This window comes from Ramularia collo-cygni, assembly GCF_900074925.1.
Source record: "Ramularia collo-cygni strain URUG2 genome assembly, contig: RCC_scaffold01, whole genome shotgun sequence".
In the NCBI taxonomy this organism is placed as follows: Eukaryota; Fungi; Ascomycota; class Dothideomycetes; order Mycosphaerellales; family Mycosphaerellaceae; genus Ramularia; species Ramularia collo-cygni.
The window spans coordinates 3732467-3756816 of record NW_019716255.1 but is presented as its reverse complement, the minus strand read 5'-3'; the positions used below and the strand labels follow the sequence as shown (position 1 = coordinate 3756816).

The following is a 24350-nucleotide window of genomic DNA, read 5'->3' as shown; positions in this document are numbered from 1 at the left end:
AATCAAGTGCCGTCTGACCTAGGCCATGCCACCTCAACATCATTAGCGGACTTTCTGATGCGGATGTCCGAAATCATCGACTGGGGAGAGCTGGAACAATCTGCACCATCCTATATCCCTTCCAATCAAGTGCCGCCTGACCCAGGCTATGCCACCCCAACATCATCAGCGAACTTTCTGATGTCCGAAAGCATCGACTGGGGAGAGCTGGACCAATATGCACCACCCTTCTCTTCTCCTGGACACGATTCCAGTGTTGACCAGACCCGATCTACTCCCGATGCGGGTGGGTCTCAGTTCCAAGACTATGGAAAGGAGGCAAGATGATTGCAAACGAGGTCGTTCCACAATGAGTTGGGATTTCTCCGGATCACACACGAAGCCCTGATTGGAAGCGAGCGGAATGATCTGTCACCTTTCGTACCTCAGATGTCAGCCCGAGAAGTGATTGACCAGATTGGTATTGGATGAACCTTGAAATGACTTTGTATCGGAAAAGTACAGAATGAGGATTGGTCCGGTATGTGAGTCTCATTCAATTCATATCCTCTGCACTGAATTTGGCTCCAAATCGAAGAGTTCCTCACATCATCGACATCATCATCATCATCATCTCGTCCCGCTCTGACTCTTCCGCTTCTACTGCTTCCACTCCTATCTCTCCCGCACCATTTCCTCCCGCTTCGGTACTGCTTCTCTCCACTGTAAAATCTCCTCGAACTCATCCTGACAGGCATTGAGTTCCCCTGCCTGAGCCTGACTTTCTTCCATCTGTCGTAGATCGCTTTCCAGGAGTGAGCATTGCGACTGCAATTCACTTGGAATTCCCTCTTCTGATTCGTACTTTCTAGGATCCGTCACCACTGCCAGTGAAATCGTAGGTCGTAGAATCCTCATTCCCCTACGCTTCATCTTCATCCAACCCGTCCGCTTCCTCAAGTCCTTTAGCAATTCCTTTCTCAGAATCCATTTCGACAGCACTTTTTCCTTGCGTATACTTGTGATCAGCAATGGGATGAATTGGGTTTCTTCCGTTTGGAAGGGCGGTCCTCCGGTCTGGAAGTTTGAATCTTCTGGTTTCTTCTGTTGCTGTCTTGGCTCTTCGGGCCGAGTTTCCAGAGCTATTTGCCACTTCTCTCGGTTCTTCCGCCTTTCTTTCCGCTTGATTCGTGCTTGGACTGCCATGGTGTGTTTCTCGTCCTCGCGCTCCTTTTGCTTTCGTAACATTTCTCTTTGTGCGTCTATCTTCTGACACAAAATATTTTCCTGATGCAACTTCATCTCCTGGCTGTTGCTGTTGTCGTCGTCCTGCTGTGGTTCCTCTTGTTTGCCAGTCTCGATGTCTCGGAGCGAGGTTGGTAGAAGTTCCATTTTCGCTTTCATGATCTGCTGGTGGTTCCATCGAAGTCGCAGACTGCTCTTGTACGAAGGTAGCTGCATGTCTTCGTCGGGCCTCGATCTCCAGATCCTGGGACTTTTGCATAGTCGATTCGATCGCTTTTGCTGATGCTGTCTGATACTCCATCAAAGTCTAGTGTGCTTTCTGTTGGAGTTCAAGAGGAATGATGATGTTGAGTAGTTTTCAGCTGGAGCGAACCAGAATGCGCCCACTTGAATTCAATGTCGCGGTTGACAATCACTGGAGCTGTCGGCTTTATTTGTCGAGGAGAGTGAGTCTCTGAAGCTGAAGGATATCTCCAGTGGGTTTGATGTAGTCAGGAATATCCAGTATTCCTCGTCGTAAGCAGAGAGCGCAAAGTTGAAAGACGAAGAAGCTGGAGAGCGCGCTCATCATGTGTAGACATTTTGTCGAAACAAGAATGCGATGGTCTCTTTTTTTTTTCTATTGTTGCTCGATTGAGCGTCTGTTTCACAAGCCAAGGACCCCTACTTACTAGCTTTGTGGCACGGACGCTCCGTCACATGCTAGTCAAGATTTCATTGAGAAGGAGACGACAATTGGTTGGAGATGTGGGGAACCTCATTCACATTCTCATCGGAACATCAAATCATTGTAAGTCCACACAAGTAATCATCATAATCGTTACTTCATCGATTTGCGCCGCCGTCTCGAAAGGTCAATCTTCTTGTTCTTGCCGAAGTGCCAATGCATCCCCATAGACCCATCTCCAGCACAATACCTCGATCAATTGCCTGTGCCTGTACCTTCCTTTCATACTCATTCTAAGCAACATATCTCTTCTCCTCCCACCCAAACTCCTACCTGCGCCGCTCAGCAGCACGAACCGCCTCCTCGCACCGCTCCACCAACTCATCAACTCCACTCCTCACAGCCGTAACAACAGACTCACGACCCAATTTAGCATCTGGCGTACCGCCCTCCATTCCCGTCCGAAGATTTAATCGATCCGGATGCCAGCGAGCCAATTCCTTTTTCTTGAGAAAGGTTCGAAGAGATTTGATGGGTTCCATATCGTCTGTCAGTTCGAGGATTACTCTCGGTTCTTTGGTAGTGGTGGAAAGGGTATAGGCGATGGATATTTCCTTTCAGGAAGAATATCTGTGTGTTGAGGCTTATGAGAGTTGTGTCTTTGAGGGCTAGGAGTCTGGGAGGTCGATGGTGGTCGGTAATGAAGGTTTTGTTGAGGAGTCCTGTCTCCGTCAGCTCGGGTTTTGGGTATGGCCAGTTCTGTTCGTGGCGTTGCAGGGAATTCCAGAGGTTGTTGTATTGATTCAAAGAGGCTTGAGCTTGGATGTGGTTGCGTTGTGCTTCTTCTTCTTCCTTGTGAGCTTCTTTTTCGCGTGCTTCCTTTTTGCGCTTGTCGGATTCTTTCTTTCGGGCTTCATGTTCCCGCTGCTTCTTCTCCTTTTCTCGGACTTCGCTTTCTTGATTCATGTGGTTCTTCTTACGAGCTTCTGCCTGACGTTTCTCATTCTCCTGTTCGCGGAGTTTCTCCTCCACTATTCTCCTCTTCTCGCGTACCATCATCCTAGCTTCTTCTTCCTGCTCTCGAATTTGCCGCTTATCCATCTCAATAAGTCGACGTAGCTGTTCGCATACCCGTGTCTCCCTTTCTCGGATCTTCCTCGCCTCTTCTCTCTGCTCTCGAATTTGCCTCTGCACCATCTCAAAATCTCGACGCTGTCGTTCCTGTTCCACACCCTCGTTCTCATGCATCTTCTCCCCTAAAGTATTATCAATCTCGGAGTCCGCATTCGTAAGATCGTGATATTGATGCTGTCGCATCTGTGCCGCTTGTCGATTCCGCATGGCCATCCACGTGAAGATACYCCAAATACCAATCGCGATGGAGAAAATCAGCACAAAGTAATCTTGAAGTCCGAGGTCGTTTTCTGTCCAGATCTCGCGTAAGGAATGGAAACTGCTGATCCGAAAACTCTGCATGCTTGATTCCGTGGAAGCAAAGGTACTTTGATGCTGTTGATCATGAGTAGTTGAAAATGGTAGCTGTAGGGAATAGAGCAAATGCGCGAGGCCGAGACAGTCTAGCGCACGAAAATCGAGCAGTGAGGATATCGGTCGTAGTTCAGAAGAGGAGAAATGGAGTATTTCCTTGTGGCTTGGATGCTTCACCACCAGTTGAGCAAAAAAGGTGGAGATGTCCAGTGTTCGGCGCCGCCAGGCGAGGCTTTTGGTTGTGATGCGATGTGCAAGAAGAAGAGATTGTAGAGAGTTCAATGTGTGAGATTTCAGAAGGAAGAATCGAAGTCCTCTCACATGGTGAACTGTTGCCTAGTAACCAAGATAAATGTTTACTATTGAGGTGGATAAACTTTTGAGCTATTCACTTTCATCACATGCCAAGGACCGACATTGGCTCTGCAGCGACACGGAGCACGGACGTTGAATCACATGCTCAGAACACGGTTCCCAAAGTAAGTCACAACATGATCGAAATTCTTATCATAAGATCCTGTCATCGGACGAATGCATAAATCATAACAACAGAATCAACAGGTTGACCCTTCCACTACCTCTCCCCAAACCTCACAACTCACCCACCGCTCAACCCCCCAATCCCAGCCTCAACATTCCCCCAAGAACTCCTCACATCGCTCAATCAATTCCTCCACCCCACTCCTAATACCCACAACCCCAGGCAACATCCCCAACCCCTCATCCCTCAACCCCCTAACTCCCGTCCGCTTATTCAACCAATCCGGATGCCATCTCCCCAACTCCTTGACTTTGAGAAACTTTCTCAAAGCCAGCACATCTTCCTTCCTGTTCCCCGCCGAAAGACTCAATTTCGCATCGAAATCCTCCAATTGGAATTTGAAATCTAGACCGTAACCTTGGAGGAAAAAAGCTTGGGTTTCGAGAGATATAGTCTTTGCTTGCGTGATGTTGTGCGGTGCTTCTGAGTGAGCAAGGTAGAATCCTGAGGGAGAGAGGGATGGTGTGGGACAAGGCCAGTTCTTGTCGTGGGGTTGGAGGGAGGACCAGTGGGTGTTGTATTTCTGGAGGAGGGTTTGGGGTGTTGTGGTGGGAATTTCTGGGACTGAGGAGATGAGAGGCGAGGGATTGCTGTTGTTGAAGAAACAGTCGAAAGACCTGCGCCAGCTTTCTGGTCGCAGTGGCAGCATCTCGTTCTCATGGGTCTCGATAGGAAGGGTTAAAGATGGTTTGTTCGAAGAGGCAGAGCTGTTCAGTGGACGGCGGTCGAATATTCGGATGAAGAACGGGTGTTGTTGACCATATCTCTTCTTCTGTTCCAGTTTCTCCACCTTCTCCTCCAACTTCTCCCGCAAGAAATTCATCCTCTCCTCTTCGCGCCAGATATTCTCGGGCTCCCTACCCTTCAATCCTAGTAACGGCCTCAAAAGCCCGCTCCATAGCCCAACCTATTCCGAGCTTGAAGACAATCCAGATCGAAATGCCCACAAGGAGATACAACAGACATGGCAAGATCGCCGGGTCGGTATCTGGTCCCGCCATACAGAGACAAAAGGGTGCAGTACTTGTGAGATCCCGATGAGTTGGTGATGATGTGCGGTAACGAAGTTGAGTGCAAAGTGTAGTTTCTATGATAGAGATGGGAATTGTGCACAGATGCCTTTTCACATGCATGTATTTGAAGCCGAAGTGACAATACACATTTTCGCCATTGAGGTTCAGAATATTCTTCTAGGCATCCACATGCATTGAAGGGAAGAGAGAAAACCAAAGTTGAGTAAAAGTGCTCGAAAGATTGATTGCATACCTCGCTCCAGTCACTCCCATACACCCATCGACCTCCCGCTACGACATCTCCAGTCACAGGTCCCATCAACTCATACCCATCGAAAACCATCCCTCCAATCCGCAGAAAACTCCTCTCACTTCCATCCATCCATCCATTCCTTGACCTGATATCCACCTTTACTCCCTCCTCCCTTATCATAGCATCATAAATCGGCGTCCCTCCCTCCCCATCTCTCTCCTCCCCATCTGCCCCCTCACCATCTTCCTTCTCCCCATCTTCCTCCTCCCCATCGCTCTCCTCCCCATCTCCCCTCTCCCTCGTCCTCTCCCTCGTCCTCTCCCTCATCCTCTCCCTCATCCTCTCCCTCATCCTCTCCCTCATCCTCTCCCTCATCCTCTCCCTCTCCCCCCCATCCCTCCCTTCAAAACCCCCACCCCACAACAAAATCCGAATCCACATCCAACAACAAAACATCCCCAGACCCGTACAAAGGAGTAATAACAGAGAAGTATCGTTTACAATAGACCCGACGAGAAGAGTCAAGAGCAAGAGGCAAAAGAATTTGAGAGTGAGTGTCATTTTCTCTCTTCCTCTTCTCCCTCTTCTTCTTTCTCGTGGTAATAATCGATCAATGGTCCTGTCGTGAGAAAGAGTCCTGCCTCTCTATCTTTGCAAAAATCGATCTCGGAGAGATGTTCTCGTGGTTGAGAAGTTTTTTGTTTCGAGCGGAGATGTTTGGTACTGATGGTAGAGTTTCGCTGACTGGGATCTTAGTGTTCAATAGAGACAGACAGCGAGGTATACCCGTGATCCTCGCGTTACAGTCGTCAAGTTGTTCGGGAAACACCGATTTTCAAATGAAGTAGGTGTAAACGAAAGCTAGAAGTGGACAAACATGTGTTGATTGCGCGCGGAGAGTTAGAGAAGGAGAAGGCTGGAGACCGCGCTAGTGTGCGTGGAGAAGAACGTCTAATTCACTCACTTTTTCACGCTAGTCCGTCGTGGTTCTAGACCCCCACGTCATGAAACTTCTGCCGCAGATGGGAATCAGAGCCTTACTTTCCCGGTTTCCACAAGCATACACTTTTCAGCAGCACGGAACCCTCCATCTCCATGATTTTGCGGCCTTTCTGCGAAAGTGGGCCGTATTGAACAACAAAAGGGATTCCATTCCACCGTGGTGTGGTGATGACATATATACACCGTCTTTCCTGCTTATTGATCATCCAACACATGCAAGTACTTCTTCTCCTCCCTCTTTTCCTTCTCCGTCATTGGTGGCAGATCATAATATGATGAGCTGCGGTATCCTTGCTGTAAAGTTGAAGATGTCAGGTTAGCAACGTCACAATCTCACAAACATCAGGACCACTCACCAGATACTTGTATGTGAAGTTCGCAATGTCACCCGGCTCGATGCCCAGATCCTTGAAGGTCTTTGCGTTCTTGTCAATAAACTGATCGCAGAACTCCCGCTCGACCGCATCCTTGCTTCCCACATCCCACCATAGCAATTTGTTCATTAGACCCATGGCTGGGGCAAGAACGGCCTTGGGGACGTTGATATGCCGTCTCTTGTGGAAGATTTCCTTGTCGACCAGGTCGGAGATTTCGGCCATGGAGTATTGTTTCGGACCAAACAGTTCAAACGTCTCGCCCGCGGTACTGTCGTCCATGGCGATGGCCTCGACAGCCTTGCCCACATCCACCGAGTGCACCGGCCAGAGACGCTCGGTCATGTTGTTGGCCGTGAGGATGTTGGAGGCTTTGGCGAGGCGATGGAGCAGGCGGTCTTCAAACCCAAAAACGGGCGATGGACGGACGAGGGTGGTCTCGGGGAAGATGGATCGTGCCACTCGCTCCGACTCGTACTTTGTGCGGTAGAATTCCGAGGGCGAGTCGGGGTGGGCCGAGTGCGAGGACATGTGGATGAAGCGGTCGACGTCGTATTTGGCCACGGCATCCGCGATCCGCTGTGTCCCTTCAACGTGCACATCGGCGAGTGAAAAGTTCTTGGTGGGATAGTCGCGACCGACCAGGTTGATGACAATATCCGAGTGTCGCACGGATTCCTCAATCGACGCTGTGTTGCGCAAATCGTACTCCATCATGACAATCCGCCCCAAATCGCCCGTGACTTTAAGATGGCGCTTGGCCATTTCCTCGCGGTAGGGAATGACGACCGTGTTTCCTGCGCGCGCCAGACGGTTCACAACGTAGCGACCAACGAAGCCCGTCGCTCCGAAGACGGTGACCGTGTGTCCGCCGAGCGAGTGTCGTCCACCGGGGACGCGGATAATGGGCTTGCCGGTGCGGGTAATGACAATATCCGAGGAGGCATGGCGGCGGGCGTGGACATGGGCGCTGGAGGCGAGGATGCGCGCCGAGGGGGCAATCGAAGCATTGGGACGGCAAAGTTGGCGGGAGAGGGCCATGTTGGTGGTGCTGAGGCCTGCCATGGCCGGTCGGGGGTGTGGTAGAGGGGAGGAGCGGAGTCGAAAGAGTTCCTAGACGACCATGCGTACCCACCCAGCACAGGTGAGGGATTGTCAAGGAAGTGAGGTGGATTGGTTGTGCAGCTCGGAATTGGGCGGAGGAAACGCCGATCGACGTTGCTCGAGCTTCCACTGCGACATGAGCTGCCAGAGATTCATCATTCAACACCAACCAACTCAATACCATCCTCCTCCAAGACCCTCCTCCAAATACCTCCCCCAACACATCCCCGAATAAGCCGACTTCACCGCCATCATGGACAACGCGGCGAATGAGAAGATGTTTGATTTCCTGCACGATCAGCGTGATTCCGCCCCCGATGAGCTGCAACACTACTTCATCACCTTTGAGGATTACTGGGAGCGCAAATTGTGGCACGAATTGACGGATCTGCTGGTGGAATACTACGCCGAGGATGCCAGCGCTCCTCAGCGACTGCCCATTTTCAACACGTTCATCAAGACCTTTGCCGACAAGATCAATCAGTTGAAGCTGGTGCGCATTGGTCTGAGCACGGCAAAGCAGTGCAAGGGTGAGGAGGACATGCTCCATCTTCACATCAATTTGCTCTAATCTTTCAATCCAAATAGATGACAAGGAGAGACTGACGTTCCTGTCCGCCCTCGCCACGCGCGTCGACAAGCCGGCCTCGCGCGATTCCTACGCCTACGCCCTCACCTCCGTCGCCAACGTGCGCCTCTCTCTCAAGCAAATCAGCGAAGCCCGTCAAGATCTTGACAAGTGTGAGGCCATCCTCGACACCTTCGATGCGGTGGAGACGGCGGTACACGCCAACTTCTACTGGGTCAGCGCGAAATACTACCAACATCAACACGAATTCGCCGCATACTACCGCACCGCCCTCCTCTACCTTGCATGCGTCGACACTGCAGACATCACACCCGTCGACCGCCAACACATTGCATACGATCTCAGCATCGCGGCGTTGGTCAGCGAGAGCATCTACAACTTTGGAGAACTCCTCCTCCATCCCATCCTCGACTCCCTCAAATCCACCCCACACTCCTGGTTACGCGACCTGCTCTACGCATTCAACAGAGGAGATCTCCAAGCCTACACCATCCTCCAACAACACCTTGATGAGAACACCCTCTTCAAGCAACACCAGCAGTTTCTCTACCAGAAGATCTCCCTCTCTGCTCTCACACAGCTCATCTTCTCGCGTGCACCTCAAGATCGCGCCATGACCTTCTCGGCCATTGCKCAGGAGACCAAAGTGCAAATGGATGAGATTGAGCACCTCATCATGAAGGCGTTGAGTTTGGGCTTGTTGAAGGGTAGCATTGATCAGGTTGCGGAGGTGGCGCGGATAACATGGGTGCAGCCCAAGGTGTTGGATCGGGGAGGCATTGAGGGTATGAGGATGAGACTGAAGGAGTGGGATGGTGGGGTGGAGAAGTTGGGCAACTGGATTGAGGGTGTCGGACAGGATGTTTGGGCGTCATAGGGTGGAATGAAGGATGACGCGAAGTTGAGATTACAACTTTGAAGCTCTCTGCATGGAGCACTTTCGTGGCTTTTAGATGGCTGAGCTGCATGAATAGCATGACATGGCGAAATGGAGTGCCTGAGGCTACGATAAATTTGTGGAGCGCGAAGCGAAAGCGGAACGCTCGCTGAACGACACCTCCCAGTCGCAGAATTATGGAATTGTATCAATAGGCTTTACAATACACCGACGAAAAGTTCAACGACCCCAGTTCCGGACCTTTGTCTCCATTTTCATTATTTCATATCACATCATCGTCTTCAAAATTCAGCATTCTCACAGCTTCCGAATCCAGGAAACTTTCTAGGCAGCAGTGGGAGCAGTGCCTGCCTATTTCAGCCTGGCGTTGCCTTGGGTGAAGGATTCTGGACTCCATTCCTTTTCTCTGGAGTGTGTGAGAGTGAGAGAGAGTGTGTGTCTATAAGAAGACGACCGGGGAGATTCACAACGGTGGGAATTTGAATTCTCAATCATCAATCACCTACCTCACTGGCATCGACTGCTTGAAATCTGAGGATTCCGACAAACACAAGCACAAACAAACAAGCGTCGAGCCACATCCTCACCTTTGGTCTGGATTGTACTTTTGGATATCATTGCATCACATCACTCCGACTACCTTGAGAAACGGACAAGTCCGAAGAATCAAGAGCAACCATGGAATTCCAATCCACGCCTCTATTCGGCGGAGCAATCACCGCTGATTTGCCCGTGACATTTCAAGATGTGAGGTTCGTTATCCTTTTCTCTCTCCTCCTCCTCATAATCCACCATTCAACGCAACTCACTAACATGTCTTGAGAAAAACAGCACGATTCGTCAAATCCCCGATACTCAAGAAGTCTATCTCGCCCAAACGGGATATACATCCCTCTTATTCGATATTCTGGAACGCGTCACGGAGCCCGAGGAGGATTTGGAAGCTTTGAAGTTTCATTTGGGGGAGATTGTTGAGGAGGATGTTGGGGAGGTGAGGGTTTTTGAGGAGGGGAGGGGGGTTGATTTGCCTGGGTTGGTGTAAGTTTTCCCTTTCCCTACCGGCCCTCTTTCTCTCGACTGCTATATCTCGAGGAAGTGGATATGAGGACTTTTGAGGGTCATACTGATGATTGATTATTTAGGGGTGTGAAAGCTTTTACTTTGAGTGCTAGGGCTCCTCCRGGGGAGAAGATGAGAGGAAGAGCGCATGAGCCGAGAGAAGTTGGGATTTTGGTTTTGTTGGTGAGGTTGGAGGGTGTGGGGACGGATTTGGTGGTTACGGTGAATGTTCCGGTGGGGATTGTGGATGATTCGCAGGGGCAGCAGAGTGGAGATGATGGGAGGTTGATGGAGGAGGGGAAGGAGGTGTTGGAGAGGGTGAGGAGGAGTTTGGAGGTTAAGGATTGGGGATTGTTTGTGGGTGATGAGTGAGAATGGTATGATGGAGTAAATGTCAGGAATGGGAGATGGGATATTGAAACTGATATCGAGAAGCACTTTTATGATCCGTACGCCAATCTTATGACACTATTGGAACATGCCGCTGTAGTCATTTTTTTTTGTATGAAATGGTGTTGCATGGTGGTTTTCACATTATTCTTCGACTCGTTCCATTGTTGCCATTTCGCAGCGATTCCACACACTTGTCTCGCCTATCAAAGTCACGAGATGGATTGATCCCAAAGCTCCACTATGCATCGATCCTCTAAATATCGGGACTTTGCGGTTCACATTACTAGGGTGGTGCCTGATTTCGGATGGATGTGATTTTGGGAGAAGGCGGGGCGCGAGATTTGGATTTGTAACTCGCCACAAGAGAGGCGCAGCAGTGTGGCAGTGAAGGAATGCGCGTCATCAGCCGATCACATGCGCGCATTCCATGTCGTCGAGAACAAGAACAAGAACTTGGTTCCTCATTCAAACAAACATCTCTGTCACTTACTTACCACAACCCAACATCCCTGACAACAACCATCCGTCCAGCATGTCAGGCACACAAATCCCCGCAGAAGCGCCTCCCACCTATCATGAAGCAACGGGCTCTTCCAATGCTTCGACAACCGCGAATACCCACCCTTCCTCCCACCTGAACGTCCCCGGCGCTTCATCCTCATCTTCTTCCGTTCCCGATGCATACCGCCGCTCCATGGAAGATGAAGCACGTCCCCTTCCCAAAGGCTGGGTCCGCACCTTCGATCCGGAGAGTGAACATCAATTCTTCGTCGACACCACCGTGGACCCACCACGAAGCATCTGGCATCACCCATACGATGATGACGAATACCTGGCCAAACTTCCCGCCGCGGAACGGGAGAGAATCGAACAGGAGAGCATGACTTCCTACCTCGGAAACGCGAAACATGACCCGAGTATGGAGGATTACATCCACTCACATTCCGATCTCGATGACGATGTCCCACACACATCCGCCGCGGGGTCAAGCAGTACCTCGCATGCCGAATTACCACCTCGTCCAGATGGAAAAGACAAGGGTAAAGGCAAAGATCGTTCTTTCGGTCGGAAATTGAAAGACAAGGTCACGGGAACCACACACGACGAGCGCCGGCGCCAGCGTGCTGCTCGTGAAGCAGAGGAGCAGAGGATGTATGAGCAACATATGCGGATTCGCAAGGCCATGACCAAGGCCTTGCAGACTGGTGAGCCGCAGCCTATCGGAAAGGACAAGGATGGCAAAGAGTTGTACATTTCCCCACCAAAGCAGGGATATGGTGGCAACCCGTACGCGGGTGGCTACGGCGGTGGGATGGGTATGGGAGGGGTTGGAAACCCTTACAATCCATATGCGAGTGGCATGTATGCTTCTCCGGGTATGTACGCAAGACCTGGATATGCGTATGGTCGGCCGATGTACGGAGGTGGTGGGWATGGATATGGCAGGAGACCTGGTGGTGGAATGGGTATGCCGTTGGCTTTGGGAGGTGGTTTGTTGGCGGGCGGTCTGTTGGGTGGCGCTTTGTTTTAGACATGACGATCATGTCAGTACAGCGGGCACAGACCGTCTGCTGGAGACAGACCTAAGTCATAAATATTACGAGGGTATGAGCTTATGATGAAATAATCAAGCATGAAAAGGACCTCTGTAGAACTACATTCGACAACTGAACAACAAGTATTCCTTATCAAGACCTTGTCACAAGCAGAGTAGATCCCTCTCTGCACTCAAATCTCCCACTCCAAAACCCTCTCCCAACTCAACGGCCACCTCCTCATCACAAACCTCTTAAACATCTCCTGAAATCGCAAACGAGCTCGTTCTCTCGCAATAGCCCTCTCCCTCAAAATCTCCACCGCCATCTCTCTCCTTCTTCTCCACTTTTTCCTTTCCTGAAATCCGTCATCCCCTGTCCCACTACCATCAAAAGCACGCAATAATCTCCCCACTAGCACCTTTTCACTTCCACTTCCACTGCTCTGAGAAGGAGAACAAGGAGAAGATGATGTATTGATGTGGGAATGGGATGGTGATTTTTGTTGTGATTTGGATGTACCCAGGAGATTGTTGTTTCTAGATCTGAGAATTGCGATTCTGGAATTGACTTTTGCTATTCTTGCTACTGCGTGTGCGAATTTGAGGGAGTGGTCGTTTGGGGGGATGGGTTTGAGCATTTAGAATTTCTTTTTCGTTCACTGCGATATTTGTATGGGGGTGTGTTGGGTTGGTTGTATGGATGAACTTCTCGTGTTTGCTATCTAGTGGTGGTTGGGAAGGATGTGAGATATGGGTCTTTTTGTTTGATGCTGAGGAGAGGGATTCTTTGATATTGCTACCTTAGATAAAGGTGGAGCGGACAAACATGACTTCTTTCTGCTTTGATGAGGAAAGTTCATCTGGGAATGCAAACTTTTGGTGGAATAGAGGTTGATTAGATCAAGCGGCTGGGTTGCATGTTGCATACCATTTGTTGCGCCAAGAAGACTTGATGGCCAAACACATCGATCATTCAAGCTGTCGGTTGGGACAACAATGTGCATGTCTGTGTACCTAGGTAGTGAGGACTCAGGAAGCGCCGTCACAATGAGAGAATCATCGGCGTCTACTCGGCGGCGGCTATGTAGGAACCCGCTGTCGTATTTTGGGAAGGAGCGAATCGCTCGAGTGATCCCTGGCCAATCTTCTTCCTTGGCGCCTTCGGTCAAATCCTTCAAACACGGAGAAAATCTGGAAAACATTCAAGCGAAGGCGACTCTTCGTGATCAAACAATCGCGTCAACAGCTGGATATATCAATCTCCTTCTCCCGACCATCGCATGTGAAGATGGCATTCCACTTCCCCGGAGATGAAGAAGCGTAACGGCAACAAGACAAAAACAAGGAGTCTTTGGTGGCGGCTTGGAAAAGCTTCTGCGGCTTAAGCGTTGCCCTTTTGGTACTCATGACGGCGATCCCGAGTCTCTGATTCGAAGCAACTCGGCTCCACCAACACTTTGACGCGTGGGCGATGATGAAGACGTCTCGGGACGTTGCGKTTGCTTTTGCTGCTACTGCTGCTGCGTCTTCCCCCAACCTCACCTCCATTCATTCGTTCCTTCAACCGACCTTTGCTTTCCACTCTTCCTCTTGCCCTTTAAATGTTCCAATAACAGCATCCATTCTTTACAGGAGTTACAACAGGAAAGAACGAACAGCATGCGCTTCACCAGCCCCGCGGTGCTGGTGGCCGCCATCTCCGCCTCATTCGTCACATCGATTCAACTCACAGTCACCGACTCCTCATCCATCGAATCCGCCGCCAAAACAATCGCTGCAGGTCTCACATCATATTACACGGGCTACAAACCTGGAGACACGCCCGGCTACTTACCCGACCCATACTATTGGTGGGAATGCGGCGCCATGTTCAATACGTTAATCAATTACTGGTATTACACCGGAGACACACAATACAACGATTGGGTGGTGCAAGGATTACAACATCAAAGCAGTCCCACCCAAAATTTCATGCCTGAAAACGCCTCAAGATCAGAGGGAAACGACGACCAATATTTCTGGGCTGCAGCCGTCATGTCCGCCGCCGAACTGGGCTTTGTGGATCCTCCCGAAGGAGAACCGGGATGGTTGGCTCTTGCCCAGGGAGTCTTCAATTCCCAAGCCAATCGCTATGATGCTGCCGACTGTCGAGGCGGCATGCGCTGGCAGATTTTCACCTTAAACACCGGTTACAACTACAAGAACACCGCCGCTAATGGTGGACTTTTCAACCTGGCCGCTCGCCTGGGAGCTTATACGGGAAACCAGACATATTTTGAATGGGCGGACAAATTGTGGGATTGGATGTACACGGACGTACATCTGATTGACAATCAGAATTGGAATGTGTATGATGGGACGAGTATTGAGGATGGTTGTACGACTTTGGATCACACCATGTGGACGTATACCGCAGGAATGATGATTCATGGGACGGCGGTCATGTATAACATCACACAGAGTGATCAGTGGAAGCAGCGAACGCAAGTAAGTACATTCTAGAAGACCCTGTGTGAATGTTGCTAACGACATGTCAGGGCCTCTGGACAGCTGCTTCAACAAACTACTTCAACGAGGGCAAAGTCATGTTTGATGTTTGCGAAGCCACTGTGAAATGCAATACTGATCAAAAGAGGTGAGTTCATGATCTTCAAGAGTGAAAACATCATGAGGAGTTCTTCATTTTCTAATAATCCTCCCAGTTTCAAAGCCTACCTGTCCCGCTTCATGGCCGCAGCCTCCAAACTCGCCCCATTCCTCTACGACCAAATGGAACCATACATCCAAGCCTCCGCCACAGCCGCAACGCAACAATGTTCCGGAGGATCCACGGGCACAGACTGTGGACTTCAATGGACGCATAATACCACCTACGACGGCCTCACGGGTGTAGGACAACAAATGGCTGCGCTGGAAATCGTACAAAGTTTATTGATCAAAGACGCGAAAGCGCCGGTCAGTGGGAATACAGGAGGAACGAGTAAAGGAGATGCGAGTGCTGGTACGGGAGATAGTAATGAGAGTGACTTGAGTGAGGCTAGCACGAGACCAATAACGATGGCGGATAAGGCTGGGGCGGGGATTTTAACGGCGCTTGTTGCGTTTGGGACGCTGGGAGGAGCTTGGTGAGTGATGAGGTTGTGTCGTCGATTCTGAGCATGTCTTTACTAACTTTATCTGTGCAGGTTTATTGTTCAATGAGCGAGCGAGTGCTGAAACTTGGAGTATATATATCCTTCTGCCAAAAGCACATCGTCGGTGGCCAAGAAAAGGAAATCAGCCCAACCCATCCCATTCACGAACAAACACGATCTTCTGACTTTTCACGACACGTACACCTGCAGGAATTGGGCTTCCTGACAGGATAGATCCACCGAGCGCCMTGGTTTGTCGGCTTGGAACTTCAGCTGTGGAACGGAATATCAATCACTGCTGATTCTTGGTTTCAGTCAGAAGCTGCGTCGCTTTTTGGCTCCTCAATAAGCTGCTTCGAAGGCGGACATGCGGCTTTCTTCTTCTGAACAGAGTTGTGCGACGTTGTTGAGAAGGAGTAGGCATGGCGATGTAAAGCCTTGAGAGTTGATGAGAATGGTGAGGAAATTAGTCTTGCTGATGGCAGAGCAGAGAAAAGTTGATTTCTCCGGCACAAGATGCGCAAAGAATAAGCACTCTTCGAAACTCACCTCATATCGCTGGCAAGAGAGGCAGGCAAGTTTCCACAACCAAAATCCTCTCGCTCTCGACACCATCAAAAAAATCTGCTCGTCGTCTTCCACATCAAAAACCTTCTGACTGTCGCCGCCGCCGCACTCACAAACGCCTCCCACTGCACCGTTGGAGATATCGACCGCATTGCATATTCTAGTACCATGGACCATTCGGGCCACCATGCTGCTCCATCACCGTCTGTTGCAGGATGCTATAATGGGTGAGCTGACCCAATTGTCTCTCTAGGTCTGTGATGCTCGTCCGGTGCAGTTCCGCTGGTTGCATCGAAGCCAGGTGTACCGCCATCCTGGCCTAATAAAAGAAGAGATTGTCGTTGCGATGGACGGATTCTCGGCGCTCGACATCGTCCCACATTCGGGTCACCTGGGYAACCGCTCCGGCCAGGTTGGTCCATTTCTAATTGGCGATATCACTCCTCGACAAGCAGTGATTGCGGACATCATTTCAGCCAGAACGACACAAACTCTGGGTCCGGTGTTGCCCAGTTCTGACACCAGCCTCACTGCTGATCCGTACTGGCAATCTGCGCAATCCTGGGAGACGTTGCGGCATATGATTCCAACGTCGATGCGTGGCGCTTGCTGTTTGGGCCATTGTGGTATCTGCGGCTGGTCCATCGCTAGCGATCACCCGTCGCCATTTTCCCGAGCGAAGATGCGCTCTAGGAAGGCGTTCACTAGCTCTGGTGTACACTGACCTTCAGCTACTGGTGGGTCGTTGATGGGGTCGGTCCGAATCTGGCAGGCGACGACTTACGGTAGGATAGTCTCCAGGACTTTTGGCGTGACGCCTGCGTCGATCGCCYCTTGTGGCAGTTGATACGGATGGCCGACCACGAACGCCTGGAGTGCCTCGTAGCTCGCTCTGAGCTCAGGTATTGTCACGCCGTTCAAGGTTGTCAATGTGAGAATCACTCATCGAGACAGTAAAACCGTCGACATGACGATTATTCAACGAGATAGGGCACCCTCGGTCATCTTTGTGAGTCTTAAGTCCTGTTCGTGGGCGTTGGCTTCGATTCACAGCAAGGAGAGGCGGCAAACATTTCATATCACCTGCCCTTTGCTCGTTTACGTCGTCATCTTGATATCCCTCTTCTTTTAACGAAGAACACACAAATGACTTCGCCTTCTCACTTCTGCCTCGCAACCCCAATCCTCTCTCTCCCCTGATCAAAAACCACAAAAAACTCCTTCATAAACGTATCCCCAAAGATACTCCCCGGCAACAATCCACTGTACTGTATCCCTCCAATGCAATTCTCCGATCCATCCTCCGCACTTCCAAAATTCATAGCCGACCCCGGGACTCTCATCATCCTTCCCCCAATTTCCACCTCAACGTCCGGAGGCGTGAGTTTACAAGGATAAACATACGCTCCCTGATCCTCGTCGTAAAAGGCACCAGGGATAGCGGCGTAAAAAGCCTTGGTGGCGGATTCCGGAAGATACCAATTCGAAGTACCAGTATCCATAATCGAGTACCCGACATGATAACTCTCACTACCAGCACTGGATTTATTATGAGAGGAGCCAACGATGGAAAAGTTCCCAGCCCGAAAATCCCAATACGCAGGACTCCGATGCAAAACATCCACATACTCAATTCCCCCCACATATTTCTTCTCATCAACAAACCCAAAATCATAACTCCCTCCCTCAGGCTGCAAGTCCGCGGTAAAAACCGGCTGGTCGGTGGAATTCGTCAAATTTTCAAAAAATGTCGGGCAAGGAGATGGCGAGCAGGTATTCCCGTCCGGAAACCCCAGACCTAAGAATCCGTCTCCCGTTTGTCGCACGAAGCGCGATGCGACCGAGGTTGCGGCTTCGATGGCTTGGGAGGTTACGGTGGCGCCGCCGATGGTGATGTGGTCGGAGTAGACGACGCCTTCGGCGCCTGTGCCGTCGCCGTAGAGGATTGACCAGGTGGTTTTTGGTTGGAGGGTTCCGGAATTGTGGGGATTGTAGAGGTTGTGGGGTTTGGTTTTGGAGGTTGTTGTTGTCTTGTTTTTTGGGAGGAGAGTGGAAAAGACCCAGCTGTGATTCAGGGGATTAGGATTTAGTTTGATGGTTGAACAAGGGAGAGGAGTGGAGGGAAGGGAGATGAGGACTTACAGATCGGAACTCCCGGTATCGAAGTCTAGCATCAAGGTTTCCGAGCCGATTTTTACGGGACTGAGGTATGATGAGTCGTATTGTTGTGGGTTTGCGTGGACGGAGCCGTCATTCGGACGAGGTTTGTAGGAGGGAGGTGGGACTTTGTATTTGTGGAATGTGTGGTGGTGAGCTTGGACGGGACTTTTCGTGTGGTTGGTTGGAATGCGAGGAACTGTGAAGCGGGYATGACTCGTTTCCGAGGTGCATAGCGCCAGGAGAGGGAGGATGGCTGCTGCCAGGAGTGAAGAGGTTGAAGGCATGATTGGGAAAGGTGGTTGCTTTTCTCGTCATCGAGAGTGAGAATGGGAGGACTGCTTTCATTTGTAGGTCAACGGAATACTCCACTGATAGATGGCTTGAGGAATGGCCATGATGATGAGGCGAAGCTTGGCAAAGGATCAGGATGACAGACCGCGAAGGATGGCTTGGGAGTAGTTGAGTGTCTTTACCCACGAGTCAATTTAATGAGCGGAAACATTTTGTCGCCGGAGCATAATGTCAACAGAATCACTATCGTCCACTTCAGAAGATAACCATTTTCCTACACATAACATCTACAACAGTCAAGAAAGACAAAGCTGGCGGATGTGATGTAGATCTCGTCAAAGGATTTACAAGCTTCTTCTTGGAAGCATCCTTCGTTTCCTATCCATCCTTCAATCCCATCCTTCGCTCCTTCCTAATGCGGTATCAGCGCACGGACTGCTGCAAATTTCAAGTGAAGGAATGAAAGGATATTTTCTATCGCACGCAAATTTCAGTATTTCATGCTTTAAAAGCAGAACTGCCGCATATCCCGTCGATGCCTCAACGAAGAGCGTCCTGGTTTGCAACTTCATGGAAACTTCCATCTATTTGAGTCTCCCAAGCAACATCACAATCAGATCAACCGAAGCGCTATTTTCCGCCCGCAATACTTCCTGGAACACTTCATTGGCCACCATGTCCTCGATATAACATGCCGCATACTCAATGACTAACGCTCGGAGCTCATCCATCTTACCATCGCGTTCCGCAGTATGATGGTAGACGTATCGGAATAGCTTTGCAACGTTGCACACACCCTCAGGGTAAAGTGTGAACGAGACCAAGGTCTTGTGCAGGTGGTGCAGGGCGAGGGATCGTAGAGCTGAAATGTCGTACTTGTCGGCAAAGACGTAGACTTGAGCGTGCGAGAGGAAGACTTCGCTGTAGTCTTCGGATGGTCCAGCGTTGCGTCGGTATATTGAATTGCTTTTCATGGACTCCCTTGCCCAGACACGATTTTCGAATGCTTTTCTCGCATACGCAGATGGCCCACGAGGGGAAGTGAAGTTGGCCGTGTAAGCCATGTGTTTAGCCTTGTGGAACATCTTATCTCCGAGATCTTCTTTTTCGGCATCACGATTGAGGAAAACAGCATGCTCGGCAGCATTGTAGTCGCCGGTATACATGTACTCGCAAACCCGTGTGAAGGTTTCCGCATCCACATCTTCTATTGTCGCAACGCCTTCCAAGCACTCTTGCATCTTCCCGCAGATCATGGCTTCCAAAGGTTTCGAATAGTGACAGACTATCGCTGGATGGGGGAAGAACTCGGCTTTGTCTGCTCCAATCAAGAAGCGGAAAGGCTTCGATTGGACGATGCTAAAGATATCAGCTTGAGTAGTAGGATATCGATGTTTGGATGGTTTACCTTCTGTACGGTATCGCCATCTTAAACGCGACGGTGGCTGTCCGGAGTTGAAGGTTTGTGGATTGCTAGTTCGAAAGAGGAGGGCGAGATGAAGAARAGTTTCAAGATATCAAGATGCAGCAAACAAACAGAGATGCTTCTGAACCCTCTGCTAACAGCGAGACTCTTCCATAGTTCATGATAACATAGCTGTGTTTGCTGCAATCCCTCCGGTTGAATTGTCTCCAGCCGACTAGATAGCACCCATGATGAGGAGTGTCAAGACGCTTCAAAACCTGGAAATTGTAGACCAGTATGCCAGACAGATTCTCCGCACTGCTTCTTGCAGATTTCAGGTCTCTGATCTACCCCTGAAGCCGGTAATGTGGGGCAATAGATAACGCACTGTGATATGTTCTTGACTAGTGGCTAGATTGAGTCGATCTCGATTTAACGAGTTATCGAAAATGGTTTATACAAGGGAGTATCTGCGGTTTGACATCTTAACGTTGCTCGCTGGGCGCGTGGGTCCAGATCCTGGGCTAATAATTGGTCGGACTTGCTTCAAGGACAGTTAATAGATGTTCCTCGAAAAGCTAACAGTCTTCTTTTCAATGTAAAGAAGAGCATGGAAGCAAGTACAAGCGGCAGAAGGATGGCTGAGCAGCTAGGTCTTGTCCCGAGCAGCGTTGTTGCCGCTGCAGCTACATGTGCAGGTTGGTCACGGCGAAACCACTTGGCCAGAATTGCTCCACACACATTCAGGTCAGTGCAACCTCAACAGATGTTGCAGGAAGGGGCATGCCTGTCGCCGAGACGCCTCGCACCCTGGAGACTCCACATCCGTCGAGAACCTGTCATGATTGCGTTGCAGTCTAGCAACGATCAACGCCTAATCAGGTCCAGTGGTGCCACAATCGCACTCCAACTCCATTATCGCTTCCGATGGATCCAATAGAAAAGATGTCGAAAGTTCCGTACGGAAATTTAGCGCCAGATTCACTTGGGTCTGGGCCCCTATTCCCAAAGCGGTAAGCAAAGCTTGGCGTAGTTCCTGGTCCAAACTCTGCTTGTCCTCCCGGGGTTCTGCAAGGAACGGTAACCAAAACCTGCATGACGATATGGATCAGTTCCCACTCATGTATGTGTTGGCACTTATCCCCATCGAAGCGCTTTGAGAAACCATTCACGCTCGAGATACGCACTGCCGAGTATGCAGGATAGAGTGTATGCCCCTCTTCCTTCCAATGCATCGGATTCACTTCACATATCAGCGCTCAGAATTACTGCTCTGGTGGGTCTTCTCTTGATTTGGGACCCGAACATGCGTCGCATTACCAGCATGTTTGTCGCAATCATGACCATGAACAAAGCTGGGCGGGGCTCGTAGAAGACATATAAGAGATGACCAGATCTCTCTACATACTCCRCCACCACACAACCATCCAATCTCCTCTCCAACATCTCCCAAACATCCAAACCCAAACCTACTACCCTAAACCCCAAAGCACCCACCGACCTTCAACATGTCTGGCAACGGAGGCAAAATGACCCAAGCAGATGCTGCTCGCATTCAATCTGCCAACGTATGTTTCAATATACTCGTCTATAGTCAATTCAATCGCTAACATATGTCAACAGGACAAGTCTGGCAATGACCCGGGCTTCAAGGCTCGCGCTCAGGCGTCCGCCGACAAGTCTGCCAATACTCAAGGCAACACTGGCAACAAGTCCTCTGGAGGAAAGAAGTAAGCAATAGGATTATTGCGGGAAAGTTGAATGTTGAAGGGTTGGAAGTGCGTGATGTTGGGAAGTGGGAGATAAATTGGAGGAAAGACTACACTCGTTTACTGTTGGAATGGATGGAAGTTTCAATGCGATGACTATAACGCTGCTATTGTTCCGAACTCAATTTCATCTCCAATTCTGGCTTCTTGTTGTTCTCTCAACTTTGAATCATCACTGTCTTTCCTGTCGTAGAATCGAACTGCTGCCTAACACCATAATTGCGCTTTTCCACATCCGACAAGACATCCTGCTGGATTGCTTTCACCATGGACCGCATGATCCGCACCGTTCTACTACCCGGGCTCAAATCCTCCTCGCTCATCAATGGTGGATACCACGTCATATAAGCGTTCCCAGAGCTCTTCCGTGGGCTGAAATCTCCAAGGTGCTTCTCAAAGTACAACCTGCAACAATAGCACGAAGGCTTGCTGCAGCCGATATATCTATCCGATCGGCCTTGTTGGTCTCGCATGGCAAATTTCAGATCTCTCACATCGAAGTGACATGCTATGGCAGCCTCAGCATGGACGCAAGGTTCCTGTTTCTTAGTTTTGAATTTTTCCAGCAGATCCCGAGCATTCCGCATCATGAACGTCGCGGACTCTCTACGTTCGAGACTTGGACAGACTCGGGAAAATACTGCGTCGATATCGTCATCGACTGTAATCACGTGATAGATTACCGGAGATGGTATGTAGCTGACCTGATAGCTCCTCAACTCTGATGTAAAGTGAGAAGCGTTCATGGCTACGAAACTCGCGGCCTTTTGCCATGCTGCAAGTCTGCCGATATAATGACGGATCCGTCTCCATCTGTCGTCGGTCTGTTCTTTTTTCTGGATCTGGTGTTGTAGAATCTTGTACACACTCGAAATCGGTGAGCGAAATCCGTGGGCGAGAAGACAAATCTCTCTGTGATTTTCGACGTCGCCTTTATGTGATCCAGTGATCTGTCTTAGGCTAGCCAGAAGAGAAGCTTTCGTTGTGCGTGTTAGCGTGTATTGCTAATTGTGTTCTCAGAGCCTTGCCTGTTCTGCCGCTGTTGTCTCCTTGAGTATCGATTTCATTCACAATCGAGAGTAGTCTGTGCTGATAGTTTTTGATTCTCTGTGGGCTCTTCCTGATAGCCTCCGCGAAAACAAGCTCCGAAGCATCTTCTTTTTCCATTTCGACATTCCAACCACGCGGAGCTGTGATAGTCTTCAAGATCCAGGCCAGATGTTCTTTGCGAGCGATTTTCCTAGCATCCGACTCAGGCTTCATACCGGAGTTCGTGGCGATCCAGAAGATTCTATGGCCTTTCTTGGTCCGTTCCACTGCTATTGCTGTGATGTCCTCGCCGCCTCGTCGGAACTGACAGAGATGACAGAGCTCATCGAGAAACTGATGCCAGGGCACTGCTTCTGGCTTCTCGGCGTCGTGGTCAGAAGCGTGCTGAGGCTTGATGGACTCCGCATGCTGAAAGAGACTTTTGACCAATAGCCCTTCTTGGATGCTTCTGATATGATCAGCCATCTCCAGAGTTTGGCTTATAACCTGGGCAAGGGAAGATCAATAGGAAGAGGAATGCATAATGATTAATATCTCCAGGCGACACGTGCGCCGTAACAAAGACCCACTCGTCTGGAAGGATGATAGTACAACGTGGAAGTAGATATTTACACGAATTGCTACGTCACACTCGTTGATACCAAGCYACTCCACAAATCCGGGTTCTGCAGAATCACAGTCGCAGAAAGTTGCAGGCCTTCTCCGCTGCCATTTGCTTAGCATCACCCTTTTTCTTTGCCGTGCCCTGAAAGTATCTTTTGGTCCCACCGATATTGACTTGAGCAATATGGTCTCCATTATCCAAAGTTCTGTACTCGTACCGGCTCTCACGAGTACTATCTTGGCTTTGATCGTCCAGGTTCAACTTGGAAACCCAATCTATTGAATCAGAGAGATGCTGCCGACTTCTCGCTAGCTCGATTTCCTGGCGAGGAGGCGTGAATGGTTCAAACTGTAGTCCATCGTCAAATACCGAGGGAGGCACGTGAAAGAGATTTTGTGGTCGCCGAGAGGTACGCCTGTTGCTCGAATCCTTATTCTGGGTTCTGGCTTCAGAAAAATCTCGCATTCCACGTTTGCGGATCATGACACCCATGTCATTCTTGGATCGTGGATCACTCTGGCGAACCAGGGTTCCGAGGTTCGTTACAAACGTGGAGTACTGCTTTCCGGGATCGCTCGCACCCATCGGCAGACCCATCGAGGGCTTCAAAGCATGAATTTCATCCAGACCATCTTGATACGGAAACGCGTTCACAATCGCGGCTAGCTTTGCCTGGTGATCTTCTGTCAGCCTATGTAGCGTCTTTTCGAACTTGTTGCACGCTTACCTCGAGTTGATGTGACGCAGCATTTGGCTGTGCAGTGGCAAGCACCGCTTCCGCAAGCACATACTCGAAGAACTTCTTGCCAAGGAAGTTGTCTATTGTCTGTGATGTCCCTCCGGGCGTTGACGAGAGTGTGTGGTCTGTCTCTGTGCCTGAAACTTCTTGTCAGCGTGATGATTTAGGTATACACAGCTACGCCTTACTGTGCAAAGAGCTATCCGACTCGATTGACGAAGATTGGTCTACGTTCTCGACTTGGCAACGTTCCGACCCAGTGTGGGCTGTATTGAAATCTCGACTGTCGTGGTCGGCCATTTTCGCCAGTCGACTATTCTTTGGCTTCTGGCTCTAAGCTTCCGTACGGACTGTCTTTTATGTCGGATTTGCCGGTCCCGTTTCCGCCGTGAGATCATCGCATGAGCATTCTTCTTGGTGGATAGAATTTGTGACGCTTCGCACGGTCAACATCCCAACGAACAACCCTGCCTCCATTGGTGGTGGGAC

At 50.1% G+C, this 24350-nt stretch overlaps 8 protein-coding genes; 4 read left to right on the top strand and 4 right to left on the bottom strand.

Moving 5' to 3' along the window:
• Nucleotides 1–6383: 6383 nt before the first annotated feature.
• On the bottom strand, nt 6384–7603 carry RCC_01229 (probable NADH-ubiquinone oxidoreductase 39 kDa subunit; the record flags this gene model as incomplete). XM_023766495.1 has 2 exons in its annotated part: nt 6384–6482; nt 6545–7603. The coding sequence occupies 2 exons, from the start codon at nt 7601–7603 to the stop codon at nt 6384–6386; spliced, it is 1158 nt and encodes a 385-aa protein (XP_023622263.1).
• A 316-nt stretch (nt 7604–7919) lies between these two features.
• RCC_01228 (probable 26S proteasome regulatory complex, subunit RPN9/PSMD13) lies at nt 7920–9132 on the top strand (the record flags this gene model as incomplete). XM_023766494.1 has 2 exons in its annotated part: nt 7920–8196; nt 8255–9132. The coding sequence occupies 2 exons, from the start codon at nt 7920–7922 to the stop codon at nt 9130–9132; spliced, it is 1155 nt and encodes a 384-aa protein (XP_023622262.1).
• Nucleotides 9133–9831: 699 nt separating this feature from the next.
• On the top strand, nt 9832–10584 carry RCC_01227 (related to human MOG1 protein; the record flags this gene model as incomplete). XM_023766493.1 has 3 exons in its annotated part: nt 9832–9905; nt 9985–10191; nt 10296–10584. 3 exons carry the CDS (start codon nt 9832–9834, stop codon nt 10582–10584), a joined length of 570 nt encoding a protein of 189 aa, XP_023622261.1.
• Nucleotides 10585–11137: 553 nt separating this feature from the next.
• RCC_01226 (uncharacterized protein) lies at nt 11138–12136 on the top strand (the record flags this gene model as incomplete). Its single annotated transcript, XM_023766492.1, has 1 exon — nt 11138–12136. One exon carries the CDS (start codon nt 11138–11140, stop codon nt 12134–12136), a length of 999 nt encoding a protein of 332 aa, XP_023622260.1.
• A 1665-nt stretch (nt 12137–13801) lies between these two features.
• RCC_01225 (related to DFG5 protein) lies at nt 13802–15343 on the top strand (the record flags this gene model as incomplete). XM_023766491.1 has 4 exons in its annotated part: nt 13802–14629; nt 14680–14777; nt 14845–15267; nt 15328–15343. The coding sequence occupies 4 exons, from the start codon at nt 13802–13804 to the stop codon at nt 15341–15343; spliced, it is 1365 nt and encodes a 454-aa protein (XP_023622259.1).
• A 3535-nt stretch (nt 15344–18878) lies between these two features.
• Nucleotides 18879–19550, bottom strand: RCC_01224 (uncharacterized protein; the record flags this gene model as incomplete). The annotated part of the gene is made up of 1 exon (XM_023766490.1): nt 18879–19550. One exon carries the CDS (start codon nt 19548–19550, stop codon nt 18879–18881), a length of 672 nt encoding a protein of 223 aa, XP_023622258.1.
• A 2878-nt stretch (nt 19551–22428) lies between these two features.
• RCC_01223 (uncharacterized protein) lies at nt 22429–22983 on the bottom strand (the record flags this gene model as incomplete). The annotated part of the gene is made up of 1 exon (XM_023766489.1): nt 22429–22983. One exon carries the CDS (start codon nt 22981–22983, stop codon nt 22429–22431), a length of 555 nt encoding a protein of 184 aa, XP_023622257.1.
• Nucleotides 22984–23191: 208 nt separating this feature from the next.
• On the bottom strand, nt 23192–24161 carry RCC_01222 (uncharacterized protein; the record flags this gene model as incomplete). XM_023766488.1 has 3 exons in its annotated part: nt 23192–23794; nt 23850–23998; nt 24050–24161. 3 exons carry the CDS (start codon nt 24159–24161, stop codon nt 23192–23194), a joined length of 864 nt encoding a protein of 287 aa, XP_023622256.1.
• Between the last annotated feature and the right edge of the window lie 189 nt (nt 24162–24350).